The 16688-nt window shown below is 40.8% G+C and overlaps 1 protein-coding gene across 1 annotated transcript in view; it reads left to right on the top strand.

Annotated features, from left to right (window-relative positions):
- Positions 1–16688, top strand: part of REPS2 (RALBP1 associated Eps domain containing 2) — a gene marked incomplete at its 3' end in the record, with an annotated part of 123504 nt that overhangs the window by 57004 nt on the left and 49812 nt on the right. The window contains exons 10-11 of the mRNA XM_008590179.1: positions 3456–3501; positions 6629–6765. Coding sequence (XP_008588401.1) covers positions 3456–3501; positions 6629–6765 — 183 coding nt within the window. The remainder of the gene's footprint in view (positions 1–3455; positions 3502–6628; positions 6766–16688) is intronic.

Consider the following 16688-nt stretch of genomic DNA (forward strand, 5'->3'; position numbering starts at 1 on the left):
TGAAGTATATTTGAATTTATTTCATTTTGTGCCTGGGAGCATGCTCTGTGTTTTCTGATTGGTTTGTTCCACTGCTGCCCCTCTCTGGGTATGAGGGAATACCTTATCTCTAACATATTTAAAACCTCCTTTCCTGGGAAATATCTGAATTCCTAGTGGGAAACGCTAGAGTTTCAAGGTGTGGTGATTTATAATTCTGGATAGCTGTCCATGCCAATGGGCAGTTCATCTCAGTTCAGTTGCTGCCTTTTGAAGGGTTAATCTTAGGCTTGTTCTCTCTTTCTCTTCCCATTTCCTGGAAAGACGACATGCCTGGAGTGTTGTGAGAAGTCATCATTCTTCCCTCTTTCCAGCTAAATGAGAAGCTGTGATCCGTCTGTTGGCTTCTGCTTGAATTTACAACACAGTGTGCCCTTGCCACTTTTGCAGATAATCACATTCACCTAAAGCTGAGTCTGACTTTCAGGAGCCTGGAGGCTGATGAAAGAGTTAACTAGAATAGTGTTGCCCAGCTTTTTTTAGTCTGAAACCTGTGGAGACTTACCAAGACCTACCTGGGATATATTTTTGCAGGTGGAAAGAGAAGCAACTTCCTGCTCTGCTCTTTCACAGTTGTTGTTGGTGGTGGTCATGATGCTGATGCTGATGGTGGTGGGTGATAGATGGGGTGGTACTATGTTATCAGGGAATGGGGAAATTCCTTGTTAAATATTTTTTATATGCCTTTACTTTTTTTTTTTGTCTTTACCTTTTTAATTGCTGAAAGTGTATATATTAGTGGAATCTGAGAGATTTCTTAACCAATGCTCCACTCCAACTTAATTCAACAGAGCACACTGCACCATGGTGATCTTTTTCTTAATGTCTCTGGGTCATGCTGAGGTGTTTCAGGCTGGCTCACCACACAGTGTGGTCTTCAGGCTGCTGCTGGTGGTTCTAGCAGCAGCTCCATTGCCAACTGTCACCCATGGCCTTACTGGGGAAGAGCAGATTGTAGCGCTAAGGCTAATGTCAGAGTCCTGTCGACACCGCCAATTGTAGAGCTAGGCTAATTTCGGCATCCTGCCAACTTAGCCAATTGTAAAGCTACATGACTACGCCAGTTGTTGAGCTCTTTTACTTGCCCATAATCTTGCCAGCTGGGCCAATTGTCTAGCTAGGGCTGGGTCTGGAACTCACAGAACCCTCAAGCCCCTTCCAGACTGGGTCACGAACCCTTCACATGCCAGGCTGGGTCCCCAGACCCCTCACACGCAGGTCTATGACCTAGGTAACTGGCAAACAGGTCCCTGAAGCTGTAGGTTGGAAAGCATGGCCGCGTGGGCAGACACCCGAGGCAGACGTCAGCCAACTCGTGGCGCTGCACATGTGTACTAACTCCACCCCCCCAATTTGTTTAGTGAACCACCCCCAACCGGCTCTGAGGTAAGAGGGCCTGATTAAATTGTTCTATTTTCCCAACACATTTCTCTCCTTCCATGACCTGCTCGTGCCTGTGCCTGCTTTGCTGTCCCAGAAGAAATTAGATTTAGAAACCAGATTTCCAAGTTTGAGAATTAGGAGCCTTTATCTATGTACTCTACAGCAGTAATATTTTGCAATTCTAAAATACATTGTTTTCAAAGTACCTTCACCTTCTTATCTGTCCCTGTGAGAAAGGGGCTGCATTTTTATTTTCTTCATTCTGTAGGTGAGGAAACTGAGGTTCAGGGAGGTAACAGCTGGTTAGTGTCATGGCCAGGAGGAGCATCTAGGCCTCAGGACTCCTGGCCTGGACTCTGTCCTGTCTCTCCATTGCTCCTCCACACCCTCACCCCATCTGTCTGTCTGTCTGCCTATCTCTCACCAGCAAGGTTCACCCCTCCTTCCACACCCATTCCTACACCAGCAAAAAGACAAAGATAACGGCAATTGACAAAGCAATTAACTGTCACCATGGTCTGGTTTGGGGAACAGTATTTTAACATGGATGGAACTTCTGCCCGTGTATTTCTTGAAAGCAGTGGGGCCTGAGGGAGAAGAGAGACACGGAGCCAGCTGTGGGCAGGCTGCTCAGAGGGCTTCCCCTAGCTCTGTGGTGAGTCTGGGCACACTCTGTCCACCGAGCCCCAAGGTAGCCTCCTTGGCTGGAAGAGAGGCTGCCCACTTAAGCTGCCTTTGTTTGCTGCCTGGGATTTGTTGAAGGGAGGGAAGTATTTTTCATCTGTATCCAGATGAATGATAATGGGCAAGAGGGGACTTGGGTTCCTTGGGCTTCCCAAGCTTTTCAAGGCCATGGCAGCATTTCAGTTGTTTGAAGCCGAAAGATGCCTTTATCCTCACTACAACAAGCCCAAATGCTTAGGATGGGAGAAACGCTTCTCTTCTGCAGCTGACCACATGTAAGGAGAATATATATTGGTAGTCTGCTTTATGCCTTGTTAGCATGTATAAGGATTCTCAGCTCCTGTTCTGCCCTGCTTATCTAACCCAAGGATTTTAGTCATCATCATCAGTTCAGGTTGCTTCATACCAAGGAGGGTTTTTATCTTTGGAGCAATGTAAAAGAAGGTGGGATAATGCAGTGAGTTTTTTTTTGCGGGGGGAAGAATTGGTGAAAACAAATAAATTATATTCTCCTTGTTCCTTGCTAGCACTTTTTCTATGAATTTTTATGACATTTTATCATGAAATATTTGCAGTGTTTCTATAGTTTTTTGTAGAGGACTGAAAACATAAAAAAATGGATTAATATTTTTGTAAATGTTTCTAATTACTCCTCACAACTTGTGATGGGAAAGTAGGCTCCATGGGTGTTGGTAGTGAATAAGTTAGTTTATGGTTTAAATTTGATGAGGAAAATTTGTATGATTGATGAAATATTTCAGTGATTTCATTCCATAATATTTCCTGTCTGATTTGGTCACAGAGATATGGGATGCAAGAATATTTTCTTCTAGGATAAGCTGCATAGCTCATTTCAACTTACTTGTGGGAGCTTTGCTTCTTGTAGCCATTCCGCTTTGGTAGTATATTTTAAGAGAATGTGTAGCTGTATAGATTTCTTCCTAGCCCTCAGGGGAGACTGGTTCAAAATCAATTACTAGGCTATCATGATAGACCAAGAAACCCTCATGTGTGAATCCATCATTACATAAAAAGACAACCCCTTGAAAGTGTTGTCTTTTTAGATGGGAATGTCTTCATAAATCAACTTGGATTTGAGAATGGCTTCTCAGATAGTGTTCTGATGAAAGGAAAAAAATGCTGATTTTTCTTAATTTTTTAATTATGCCTTTAGCTTTAGAAATAAAGTTAGGAAATCATGAAATGTGGAAACCATCAGGTTCTCCACGTGGGCATCTATACCTCATATTTACCTGTTGATGTGTTCTATACTAGCCCAGGTGCTGCATATAAACCTGTATAACTGCAGAAATGAAATCCAAGCAAACAACAAATAATCTTTGTTTCAGCAACTCCTAAGGATTCCAACAGTCTCAAAGCAAGACCAAGATCCAGGTAGTGTTTGTTTAATTTCTCCTTTAATGCCCTTTGTGTGCTATCCCTGCCTAGAAATAAAACCCCCAAACTCCAAACCCAACCCATAATTTCCTTTTCCTTTAGATTTGAAGCTTAGGATATTGGCCATTTCACTTGTTGTGAGTGGCCTAATTGGAACAGGCAGTGGTGCTGGGGAGCCTCTTAGTTTACATGGTCATTAGTTCTAGAAGATGGTGGCTGATGCTCTGTGGTCCCCTGACATGAAGTGGGTTGTGTGAGATGACCCAGTTGTGGCAGGATGATAACGAATAGGGGGAGGGAAATATGGGTAAAAGGTAACCAACACTGAAGTTTGCTCTCATGACAAGGTGAACACCAAAAGGTAAGAAGTCTGGGACTAAAATCTAGAGTAGGGAAAGAAAATGCTTATGGTGACTTCAGTGAGGCTTGAAGCTTCAGGTAAGCAGTGCTTATGGTCTGTGTGAGCCTATCTTAGTGCCTCTTCTCAGCATCACATTTTTTTGTTAGAGGCTGGTAGGAGAGGGGGATCCAGTAAGGCAGAGAGGAGCAGCGGAGAAATACAGAAACATGAATGGAATTAATCCATGAAAGAGGGGAAGTGGTATTGGGATGACTTTTCACGAGTAGAACTGCAGTGTTAGACAGGATACTATGTGTGTGTTTTCTTTCCTTCTTTTTTGGGGTAGCTGGCCAGTATAGGGCTATATGTGTGCTTTCTAACTTTTGCTTTGGCTCTTAGTGACTTTTTTCCCTCATTTGGCTACTAGGCACATTCCTGAAAAAGTGAATTTAAGTCTGATCATATTTTATATGCTTGAAATACTGACATTTAAGGAAATCTCATCTCTTTGATTAACAAAGTTACCCCTTAGTGTATCTTTTATGTCTGTATTTTCCAATTTGGGGCTTTGTTTCTTTCTTTATAGAAGGTATAGATATCTATGTTCCTATTTTTAAAAACCAATAGAGTAATACATTTTGGTAGAAGGAAAAGTTATGGTCATCACATTTACTCATCCTTTCTTTAAAGGGCGAATGGATCTTTTACAAGTTAGTCTGTACTAGCTTTGGGATGTGGGAATAGTAGTATTTATTTGCCCCCATAGTAGGAAAAACCTTTGAACTGCAGAAATTTGCTTATGTGTACTATGTTAGCCATAAATTGGACATCACAATATTAGTTCCTGCCGACTTCCTCTCTTCCCCAAAGTGAGTGAAATTTCAAAATTATATGTTCTATTATTAATGTGCCTGGCTAAATATTATATATTATTTTTTCAGGGGTTGGTCTCCTGGTCTAATTTGGATGATTTTATTTTCACTGCTTCCAACGGGGTCTTTCCTGAGACCAAGAGAATCAAGTTATTTTTATCCTCCTTTTTAAAATAATAAAGCTTTGTAGAAATGTAAGGGAAAGAGGGAAAGTCACTATTCTAACACTATCACGTTCATCATTTTGTCAGTTCCCTGCACGTTTATGTTTTAATTGGTTGCAGTCATGGTTATACAGTCTCACTTATTTGGTATTCAGTAACTTTCCATGTGAAAATATGAAAACACAGCTTATCTATGGAAATAAAATGGAAATGAGGTATGTGGTGTGAGACAGTATATGCTTAACCATATGCTAACATGCACACGCACTATTTATACACACACGTTATTCTTTCTTCCTTGAGTGAATGATGTCACCAAAGCTATATGTGGCACAGAAAGTTCTTTTAATTTCTAGCTAAGGTCTCTAGTTTCCTTTTTTAATCAAGAGTTTCCATTTAAAAGCCTTGTCCTTTCATATCAGTTCCCTTTGATTCTGGCTGAAAGCGTTAGAGCATTCTTCCTTGCTAGTTTCTGCCTGCCTTTGCCTCGCCTGTCTTGCCAGCTGTGTTACAGGGACCACCCCAGAGCACGTTACATGCCATTTTGGTGGCTTTCTTAAAGATTGCAACCATATAAGACAGATAAAACCCTCAACTACAATCAAAAAACTTTGAGAAACTTATTCAGGAAAATAAAAACTCACTATGTCAAAAACAGTTCTGCTGAGAACTGAACGGGCTTAACAGTAATTAATAGATTCTAATTTTCTGAGAGCCACTCTAATAGCTAAATATGAAGAACAGTTTTCTGAGGTTATCTCTAAGATGCATCTCTGACTCAAAGGTCGTTTTCTGCTTTGACATGAAATTAGCTGAGAAGCTGAACAGAATGGATGTACACATCCACTTCCTAGGTCCTTCTCATGATGCTGGAAATCTGTCCTTAAACCTTTCCTAAGCAATAGACCAATGTGTGGATTTGCATTAATTTAGAAAATAAGTAGGTCTTCAATAAATATTCCAGCAGCTACCGCCAACAGATTTCTTCCCTGGCTCATAGGCAGTGTAAGAACATTTTAAAAATGTAATTTAGAAAGAGAGAGAGACTAGAGTTTGAATTGAACCTATGTAACTTTCTAGCTATATGACCTTTGGCAAGATATTTAGTTCCTTTTTTCTTTAAATGTCATTATTGGAGTTACAGTCTCAGAAGTTGCCTAGTTAGCTGTGCCTTGCTATAGACTGAGGAAGAAGGTTAAGATGAGGATTTTGCTTTGAAAATTTCCCATAACACGTATTTCTCAGGGCAAGACAAGCTAGACCCCTCAACCTGATTGATGTGTGTTTTCCTTTCCTGAATTTTACTTGTGTCATATTCCCTTGAACATTTGATTCTTACCCTCAGCTTATCTGCCCGAATTCCATTTGTGCCTGTCATCACATTTGCAAGTAAACAGAAGAAAAGTTCTGTAATCAGTTTATGAAACGCTTCTATTAAAACATGGAAGTATCTAGGTTGGAGGGTTTTACATGTTATTGTATTAACAATTCCAATAGAAACTGATTTGAATTTACACAGTGCTTTTTTTTGGTAAATTTAGGTCAAAGGTATAATGAGAGGAAAGACGTTAAAAAGACCTCAATTCATAGTTGGATTTGGACAATTGTATATAGTGGTGTCCATGGGATAAGAGAATTTATGGCTGCTTTGGTAGCTCTTTGACTTTGGGGGTATTTTCTGTTTCAGCCCAACTTCAGAGAGTAAAGCTTTGTTGTTTCCCTTCTGACGTTCCCTTATTTTGCTGCAGATCTTACTCTAGCACCTCCATAGAAGAGGCCATGAAAAGGGGCGAGGACCCTCCCACCCCGCCACCGCGGCCACAGAAAACCCATTCCAGAGCCTCCTCCTTGGATCTGAACAAAGTCTTCCAGCCCAGTGTGCCAGGTGAAGTGCCTTTTGCCCCCTGAGCCCTTCCCTTCCCTTCCCTGTTGGAGCCAGTGGACGTGTGTCTGCCACAGAGGCCTTTGTGAGTCTGGAGAAAGAGCAGACCTGGCAATGTCCCATTCCATGAGGGCTTCATGTTGCTATGCTGTTCATGGGAGGGAAAGAATTCTAGACAGCTATACAGCACATGTGTCTGGAGCCTCGCCCACACTTGCTATGGATCATGAATTATGGAATTCTCTACCAAGAGGGCAAAAATGCTTCAACCTCAGGCAGCCCACTGAGTGTGTGGCTGGAGTCTTGTTCTCTGCATCATGGTAATTTGTAAACAAGATCACCATCTGTCATTTCCTCAGATGCTTGTGTGATTCTCCTGTGAAAGATCTTGGTGATCAGCACCTGGCCAGAATCTTCTCCTGCATTTTATCCTTATGGAGAAGATTCTGTGTCCTGTAGGGTTTAATGTTAAGGGGGGTTGCTGAAGGGGTCTGGGACAAGGACCCCTAAATGTGGGCTGCCATGGGCCTTCTAGGAATGGGCCTTTCTTGAGCCAGCAGCTGCAGCTAGGCTGGAGGTGTGGGAGGCCAGGGGGGCCTCTGTGCTCCCCTGGCTCCCTGTGAAGTGGGAGACATGCTCCTGGGGAACCTAAGGAGCAGAAGATGACAGCCATGTCTTTGCTTTAGTGAAGGTGATAGGATACAGCCCTGTCCCAAGTGTTATTTTGGGAGCAGCAAGAGCCTTTCCACTGACTCATGTGGACAAGCTATAAATACAATAATTTCCTGGAACTTTTTCTATATCTATGTGCATTTTAAACCAAGCCAATGTCGGATGCTAGTGAATTGTAGATTATTATCTTTTCTACTAAAGCAAGAAAAGACTCTCCTTGGCTCACACATTAGCATGACCTCTGTGTCTAGGTAGAGCTCAGCATGTTTTATTTGTTCTAATAAAGTACTCTCCTCACAGTAAAGTTATAGATTGTTTTTTAATATACTAAAATCGGGAACTCTCTATGAAATTTGATCCTGTGCCATGAGTTCATCAGACAAAAATTTGCCGTGAATTTCCCCCTGTACTTTGATCCAAATTCTGGCATAATTTCATAGTAACTGGTGTTTAGGGTAGGAGTAGCCATGGGTGATGATGCTATAAAAGTTTCTCAGGGCTGGCGGATTATGACCTAGAAGATTTTTCTATGGCTGCAAGAAGATTAAAACAACCTGGACAGCTATCTAAATACCTTTCCCTTGCTAAGAAGGAGGCTAGAAATGTGCAAGCATCTCTCAGGTTGGGTAACTCAACAAGGAGCTACCAGCTGTGTTTGTGAGTTGACATGCTGTGGCTTTTACAGTATTGTGGTATGTAGTGGCAGAGACAAAACTGCGTGTTGAGCTCAGCTTAGCTGCTTAGTAACTGTTTGCTTTTCAGCAAGTGGCTTAATCTTTCTGTATCTCAGATTCCTAATCTGTAAAATAGGGCCAATGCTCCATGGAGTTATAAGGTTTTGGTAAGATAACTCAATATGTACCTGAGGCCTGTATTCCCATGGCTTGCAAGTACCAGAGCTTTAATATCCCCAGGGGCAACCGTCAACCGATGAGGATAAAGCCCCTTAATTCCCTTGACCCCCAGTGGACAGTTGTTTCTATCTTCATGGTTCTTCAGAAGGCTCGGCTTGCAGAGGGACTAGACTCCAGCCGCCTGCTGTAGTACCCCATTCACCAACACACCTTTTCCTGGCTTTCTTCCCTCCTGCCCTGTCTCTCTTTCCCCACACGCAAATAAAATAGCTGTTCTTAAGTCCCTGCCCCAGGAGCTGCTTTAGGGAGAACCTGAATTAAGACATGTTCCTTTGACATCTCCAATGTCAGTATGACTTCAAGATGGGAAGGATTTTGGCTTGATAAATGTCCTGATGAGGACTTTTGTGACAGGTCCAGATAAATTCAAGATTTGGACAAGGAATAGCTAGGCAGGTGACATCTGTGTTCATAGCCTAATTCCATTGTCTTTTCAGTACAGATATACACAAATGAAATTTTATTGAGCAGTTTAAATTTATCACGATAAATAGAATGTTTCTGCAGTATGAAAAACAGGTGGTATAATTGCATCTACTTCATTTGTTTGCATGTTAGTTAATTCTCACAGGAAAGTACAAGGGTGTCTAAATCATGTAGCATTTTAGTGTATTGCATATTGGTAGAAATTAATTATTAAAATTCTGACAAACTAGAAACACATGAAGAAGAGTCCAGACCTACCAGGAGAGTGCACCCAGTGAGAACCGTGGTGCACTTACAGTAACCCCTTTGCTGCCCTGGTCTTTATATATCGCTTTTGATAAATGGGATCACACTATGCTTGCTCTTCTGCATCCTGATCTTTCCAGTGAACCAGCTTTCTGTTTTGTGAAAGAGAACTACATTGTTTCTTTTGATGCCGGTATGATATGGAGGCACCAAAGTTGATTGTGCATTGATGGAGATCTCTCTCCCTCTTCCCTTTTCTCTTCCACATGCTTTCCTCTCAAGCTCACCTACTACCCTTTTTACCCAACCCCCGCCTGCTCTTCTTGCTCCTTTCTCACCCTTGCAAGCCTCTCTCTCTCCTCCTTGTGTCTGTCTCACACCCCTCTCTCTCCTCCTCCCTGCTCCTCTTTTTCCTCCCCTTCCCTCTCTGCTGCTCTTTTTGTCTTTCCTCCTTTGCCCCCCCTTTGCCAGGCTCCTCCACAAGCCCACTTTGCTCTTATATTATAAGCAAGGTAGAGGTTATTAATGATTTCACATCCATATCTTTGTTTTCTCGTATAATTATTTTCTTGGGTTAAATCCTACATGTTGGAGTTGCAGGGTCAAAGGCCAATTATGTTTAAAGTGTAGATATATGTTGCCAAACTGTGCTGTAGAAAACCTATCAACTTACCGCACTGCTGACATTGTCTGAGAGTGTTTCCTCACACCTATGCCAGCACTGGTTAATGTTCATCTTTTTAGTCGTTACCTATATGATAGGCAAAAATTTGCATTTCTCTCACACCTAGTGAGGCTAAGCATCGTTTTATATCGTTATTGGCCATTAATATTTCTTCTTCTGTGAATTGCCTGCTCAGAAGGCTCAGCCAGCTTCTGTTGCTACATCTCTCTTTGCCTAAACACAGGGGCTACTTCTCTCTCCTCCATTTTGCCTGAGAGGTTCTGGTCTTCCCTTATCTCAGGCACTTGGGAATGTGAGAGTGACCACAGGGAAGCTAACCTAACCTGCTACAAGGGGTCCTTATCCCTCCAGCCCCCTGCATCCCCTCCTTCTGCCAACTGTATCACTTAAGACAAACTCTACGTGGGCCAGGTATTAGTCAGGGTTCTCTAGAGAGGCAGACCAATAGGATATGTTATAAATATATGAGAGGGAATTTATTAGGGGAATTAGCTTGCACGATTGTGAAGAAAAGTCCCACGATAGGTGGTCTGCAAACTGGATGCCAGTAGCACAGCTCAGTCCAAGTCCGAAGGCCTCAAAGCCAGGGAAGCTGATGGTGTCCTTGGTGTAAGTTCTGGAACCCAAAAGCTGAAGAGTCTCGAGCTCTGATGTCCATAGACAGGAGAGAAGAGTGTATGCCAGTTCCAGCAGATAGAGAGAGAGAGAGATTCACCTTTTTTCTCTGTTTTTTATTTTCTCCGGGCCCTCAGTCCACTCAGACTCTCATACTAATCTCTGCTGGAAACACCCTCATGGACACATCTAAAAAGATAGCCCTACCAGATTTCTTGGCACTCCTCAATCTAATCAAGTTGACACCTAGAAGTAACCTTCACAGGCCACTTTGTTTATAACAATAGATGAAAGACTTAAATATAAGACCTGAAACTTTAAAACTCCTAGAAGAAAACATAGGGGAAACACTCTAGGTTTTAGGACTGGGCAAAGACTTTATACGTAACACCCCAAAAGCACAGACAACAAAAGAAACAATAAACAAATAGGGTTATATAAAACTAAAAACCTTCTGCACAGCAAAGGAAACATCAATAGAGGTAAAAGACAACCCTCAGAATGGGAGAAAATATTTGTAAACTACATTTCCGAGAAGGGATTAATACCCAGAATATACAAATAGCTCAAACAACTTTACAGGAAAAAACCACAAATAATCCAATTCAAAAATGGGCAAAGGAGCTGAATAGACATTTCTCAAAGGAAGACATACAGATGGCCAACAGATACATGAAAAAATGCTCAGCATCACTAATCATCGGGGAAATGCAAATCAAAACCTCTTTGAGATATCACCTCATCTCAGTCAGACTGGCTATTATAAAAAAACACAGAATAACAAATGCTGGCAGGGATGTGGATAAAAGAGGAACCCTTCTGCACTGCTGGTGGGACTGTAAGTGGGTACAGCCATTATGGATAACGGTATGAAGGTTTCTCAAGCAACTACAGATAGAACTGCCATATGATCCAGCAATCCCACTATTGGGGATATATCCAGAGGATTGGAAAACATCATGTTGAAGGGATACCTGCACTCCCATGTTTATTGCAGCTCTATTTACAATAGTCAGGCAATGGATCCAACCTAAATGTCCATTGATGGATGACTGGATAAGGAAATTGTGGTATATATACTCAATGGAATACTACTCAGCCATAAAAAAGAATGAAATTCTACCATTTACAGCAACGTGGATGAGCCTGGAGAAAATTATCCTAAGAGAAACACTTCATGTTCTCATAATAGGGAGCTGAATCCATAAATAAACAAATAATAAAGAGAGACAGTGAGAGAAAAAGAAACAACAATTGCAGTAATACATTGAACTTTTTGAAAGAAAAGAACCATGGTTACTAGCGGTGGAAAAGGGGAGGGGAGGGAAAGAGGGAGGGGGGCTCACAAGGAATTGGTTAATGGATGCAAAGAAAGATTGTGTATTGTAATGATGAATAAGCTAACTATCCTGATTAACTGTCACACATTGTATACAACTATTGAAAGTCAACATTATACCCCACATGTATGTATAACAAATTATCTGAAGAAATAAAAAAAAAAAAGTGAGGAAAGGCAAAGAAAAGAGGGGAAGATCATATGAGACGAAGCAAGATGTAGGTGAGTTGAAAGGGGAAGATAAAATGAAACCCATGTTTTCAAAAATGGGACTCACCGGACTGTGAAAAGCAGAGTGATTTAAGCTAAGTAATTGAGACAGAGTAGGGCTAAAGAAGAGTGATAGTGTGGAAAAGAAATAGGATGGAGGGAGAGAAGATGCAAAGAAGTAAAAATGAAACAGGAAATGAAGAAAAAGATGGGATAGTTGTTCCATAGGATTGATGATGTTAATACAAAGGAAGAAACAGCAAATAGAATAAAACATTGTAGAACCAAAGGTAGGAGGGTTCACAGACTCCTGGTTTAGAATTCAAGTAGGGTTTAAGGGAATATCTTAGAAGTGGGTGGCATTAATGCCTTCAAATTTATGAAAGTAACATGATATGGGGAAAAAGAACAAAGTGATGATTTAGAATGTGAATCTATAAAAATGAACAAAGCCAACTTTGGAAATATGGGACAATTGGCTTCAATGCTGATATCTACAGAGTGTGAATGTGTGATTTACAGTAGCCTAGACTATCCCAGGGTTCTAGGTACTGGCATCAGACCTAAAATGTGTATTTCCACAGGGAGCAATGGATATATGATCATTGTAAAATAGATCACCATTTCTAGCACCTGATCCAGGTCTTGGAGCCATCCTGTCACTGTCTCACACAGCTGCTATGTTTGAGAGACAACATACATGTGCCAGAAAGGCCAAGTCAGTGACAATGCAAGTGTATAAAACCTAGAGGCAGTCAAACACGGGGCTTGTTCGGTGATGTGTGGGTTTTATAGCTCTGTACTTACAGCTGTGAAACACCTTTTGGTACTGAAATTCCTGTAAGACAAATCACACTGTGAAGCTAGTGCTTTCTAGAAGCTAACCTCCTATTCTTCACTGAAACAATTACTTTCATAACGTGATTTTTTCCCCATTTTTTCTTCTGTTCCACTGGGTGGGGTAGAAATTCCCCTCCTTCCTCTTGACTCTGACCTGCCTCTTCCAAAGCCATGCCTAAGGTTTGCAGCCCAAGGATTCCATGGTGACAGTAAAAAGCCTTAGCTCTGCCTGCCACAATAGCCCTGTTTTGGTCATTGAGTTTCCACCTGGCAGAAGGGGCAGAGATTGTGCAGAGGAGACTTTAATCACTTCCACTTAAATCTAGCAGCTGAAACCTAGTCCCATTGATATACCCAAACGCCAGGTAGCTGGAAAACGTAGTCCCTGGCAAGGCAGCCATTTCCCACTGATACCCCTCTTACTGTAAAAGAGGAGAGTGGATGTTGATGTACAGCTTTTTCTACTACACTCCATATGGCCAAATACATTGAAATCCACATGCTAAAACCATTGTGATAGCTGAACAAAACACATTCATGGGTAGTGTCTGTCCATGGGGTAGCCAATTTTCTGCCTCTGCTTTAGACATACTGATAATAAAAATTCATTCCATGGTTAAGAACATATGGTATATTCATACTGTGGAATCTTATGAAGCTGTTAAAAAGAATAAGGTATGTGTACTATGTGGAAAGTTATCTGAGATAAATTAAGTGAAAAAGGTATGGTGCAGAATATGTATGTTTCTAAATATGTAGACAATTTCAGGAAGGGTACTTAAACTGGTAATGATGGTTGCCTCTGGGGAAGGGAATGGTATGACTGGGGACAGGACTAGGAGACAGACTTACTTTTTGTTGAATACCTGCTTCTATCATTTAAATTTTATCTCATGTACAGATATTGTCTATTATGAAAAATCTACTTTTCACTCTTCAGCTGCAGTGATGGTATCTGAGAGTACCAGACATGTCTTTCCTGGCTGAGTTTACCTGTCTCAAACTTGCCTATCATTCTGTATCCAGGGTATTTTTATGACCATCTGCTACCACCTCCTGGAACACAGCTGAAATGACAAAAGCATTCCAGGGCATTCTTTGAGGCTCTGATATGTTCTTTAGATTACTTTTCAGTGCCCCTCCAACACAAAGGAATAGTTTTGGAGGACTTCCCAAAGCCTCCATTGTGAGATGGATAGTTGGGCAAAGTGTCATGGTAAGGGCTCTGTCTTAACTTGGAAGGTGGGTCTGCTTATTGAGTGGTGAACTGGTAAGTCTGTCCTGGGTTTTCTACTAGTATTTCTTTCTGTAACTTGAGAAATAGGTAAACCCCTTGGGAGTAAGAGATGTTCTCAACACTAAACTTTTCAAGTTTTCTAAAGGGTTAATTTGGCCATCTAGATAACTCTGATGTAGATTTCCTTATTGTACCATTTCTGTGAAAGCTGCTTGTTCCCTTTTAAGATCTGATAGGATTATGCCCCCGGCTTTATTTTTTTTTTTTTTTGCTCAGGATTGCATTGGCTATTCATGGTCTTTTGTTCTTCCATATGAATTTTAGGAATGTGTAACACTACCTGACTTTAAACTATACTACAAAGCGATAGTAACCAAAACAGCATGGTACTGGCATAAAAACAGACATATGGACCAATGGAACAGAATAGAGAATCCAGAAATCAATCCATGCACCTATAGCCATCTGATCTTTGACAAAGGCTCCCAGACGACACACTGGGGAAGAAACTGCCTCTTTAGTAAATGGTGCTGGGAAAATTGGACGTTCATATGTGGGAGAATGAAATTAGACCTGTACCTCTCACCATATACCAAAATGAACCCAAAATGGATTAAAGAATTAAACATATGTCCTGAAACAATAAAACTCCTTAAAGAAAACATAGGGGAAACACTCCAGGAAGTAGGATTGAGTACAGACTTTATGAATATGACCCCAAAAGCACAGGCAACCAAAGGAAAAATAAACAAATGAGATTATATCAAACTAAAAAGCTTCTGCACAGGATAGAAACAATTAACAGAGCAAAAAGTTATCCAACAGAGTGGGAGAAAATATTTGCAAAGTATACATCTGACAAAGGATTAATAACCAGAATATACAAGGAACTCAGACAACTTAACAGCCAAAAAACAAGTAACCCAATTAAAAAGTGGGCAAAGGAGCTGAATAGGCATTTCTCAAAGGAAGATATATGAATGACCAACAGACACATGAAAAAATGCTCAACATCACTCAGCATTTGGGAAATGCAAATCAAAACCACTTTGAGATACCATCTCACTCCAGTTAGGTTGGCTGACATCCAAAAGACTGAGTGTGACAAATGCTGGTGAGGATGCAGAGAAATAGGAACCCACCTACACTGTTGGTGGGACTGCAAAATGGTGCAGCCTTTATGGAAAATGGTATGGAGGTTCCTCAAACTACAGATTTACCATACGGCCCAGCTATTCCAGTGCTGGGAATATACCCAGAGCAATGGAAATCATCATGCCGAAGGGATACCTGTACTCCCATGTTTATTGCAGCTCTATTTACAATAGCCAAGAGTTTGAACCAGCCTAAATGCCCATCATCGGAAGAGTGGATAAGGAAACTGTGGTATTTCTACACAGTGGAATGCTACTCTGCTATAAAAAAAAAAAAAAAAATGAAATACTACCATTTGCAACAACATGGGTGGCCTTAGAGAAAGTTATATTAAGTGAAATAAGCCAGGCATAGAAAGAGAAATACCACGTTCTCACTTATTTGTGGGAGCTAATAAAAATAAGTAAATAAACAAATGAATGGGGGCAGGGGAAGAAGACACAACAGTCACAACCATTCCTTGATTTTGTTAAGACAAGTGAACAGATATGATGTGGATGGGGGGAGGGGGGAGAGGGAGGGGGGGAAAAGGAGGAATTGGTAAAGGGACACGAAAATCAACTATGTTGTATATTGATAAATTAAAAAAAGAAAAGATCTATTAGGATTAAAAAACTTAGTAGGATTATGCTATTCCTGCCTCATCCCCAAACTTTTGGGTCCACAGTGCACAGCCAGCTAAGGGTTCAGTTTAGCAATCTGGGCTGTTTTTTTTTTTTTTTTTTTTTAAATGAAAGCTTTATTGAGATATAATCCACATAATATGAAATTCGCCCCTTTCAGGTGTACATGTCAGTGGCTTTTAGTATATTCATAGTGTTGTATAAACATCAGCACTATCTGATTTCAGAACATTTTCGTGACCCCAGAAAGGAACCTCCTACCCATTAGCAGTTATTCCCTATTTCCCCCTCTTCTTCTCCTCCTCCTTTTCTCTTAGCCCCCGGCAACCACTAACATACTTTATGTTTCTGTGGATTTGCGTATTCTTGACATAACATATTAATGGCACCATATAATATGTGATCTTTTGCGACTGGCTTCTCTCACTTAGTATGTTTTCAAGGTTCATCCATGTTGTAGCACAAATCAGTACTTTATCCCCTTTATGGCTGGATAATCTCCCATTGTATGGATATACCACATTTTGTTAACCATTTATCAGTTGATGGCCATTTGGGTTGTTTTCACTTTTTAACTATTGGTAGTAATTCTGCTAGGAACATTCATGTCCAAGTTTTTGTGTAAACATGTTTTCCTTTCTCTTGGGTATATACATAGGAGTGGAATTTCTAGTTCATATGGTAACTCTATGTTGAACATTTTGAGGATCTACTCAACTATTTTCCATAGCAGCTGCACCAATTTACCATCTTACTAGCAATGTATAAGGATTCCAGTTTCCTGGAATACTTGGAATCCTTGAAATATTTCTTATTGTCTGTGTTTTTTATTTCAGCCATCCTAGTGTGTATGAAGTGGTATCGTTATTATTGTGGTTTTGATTTGCATTTTCTTTTTTTTTCTTCCTTTTTTTTTTGTCTTTTTTACTGACCGGTAACGGGATCGCAACCCTCGGTGTCGTGC

This window comes from Galeopterus variegatus, unplaced genomic scaffold, assembly GCF_000696425.1.
Source record: "Galeopterus variegatus unplaced genomic scaffold, G_variegatus-3.0.2 Scaffold5910, whole genome shotgun sequence".
NCBI lineage: Eukaryota > Metazoa > Chordata > Mammalia > Dermoptera > Cynocephalidae > Galeopterus > Galeopterus variegatus.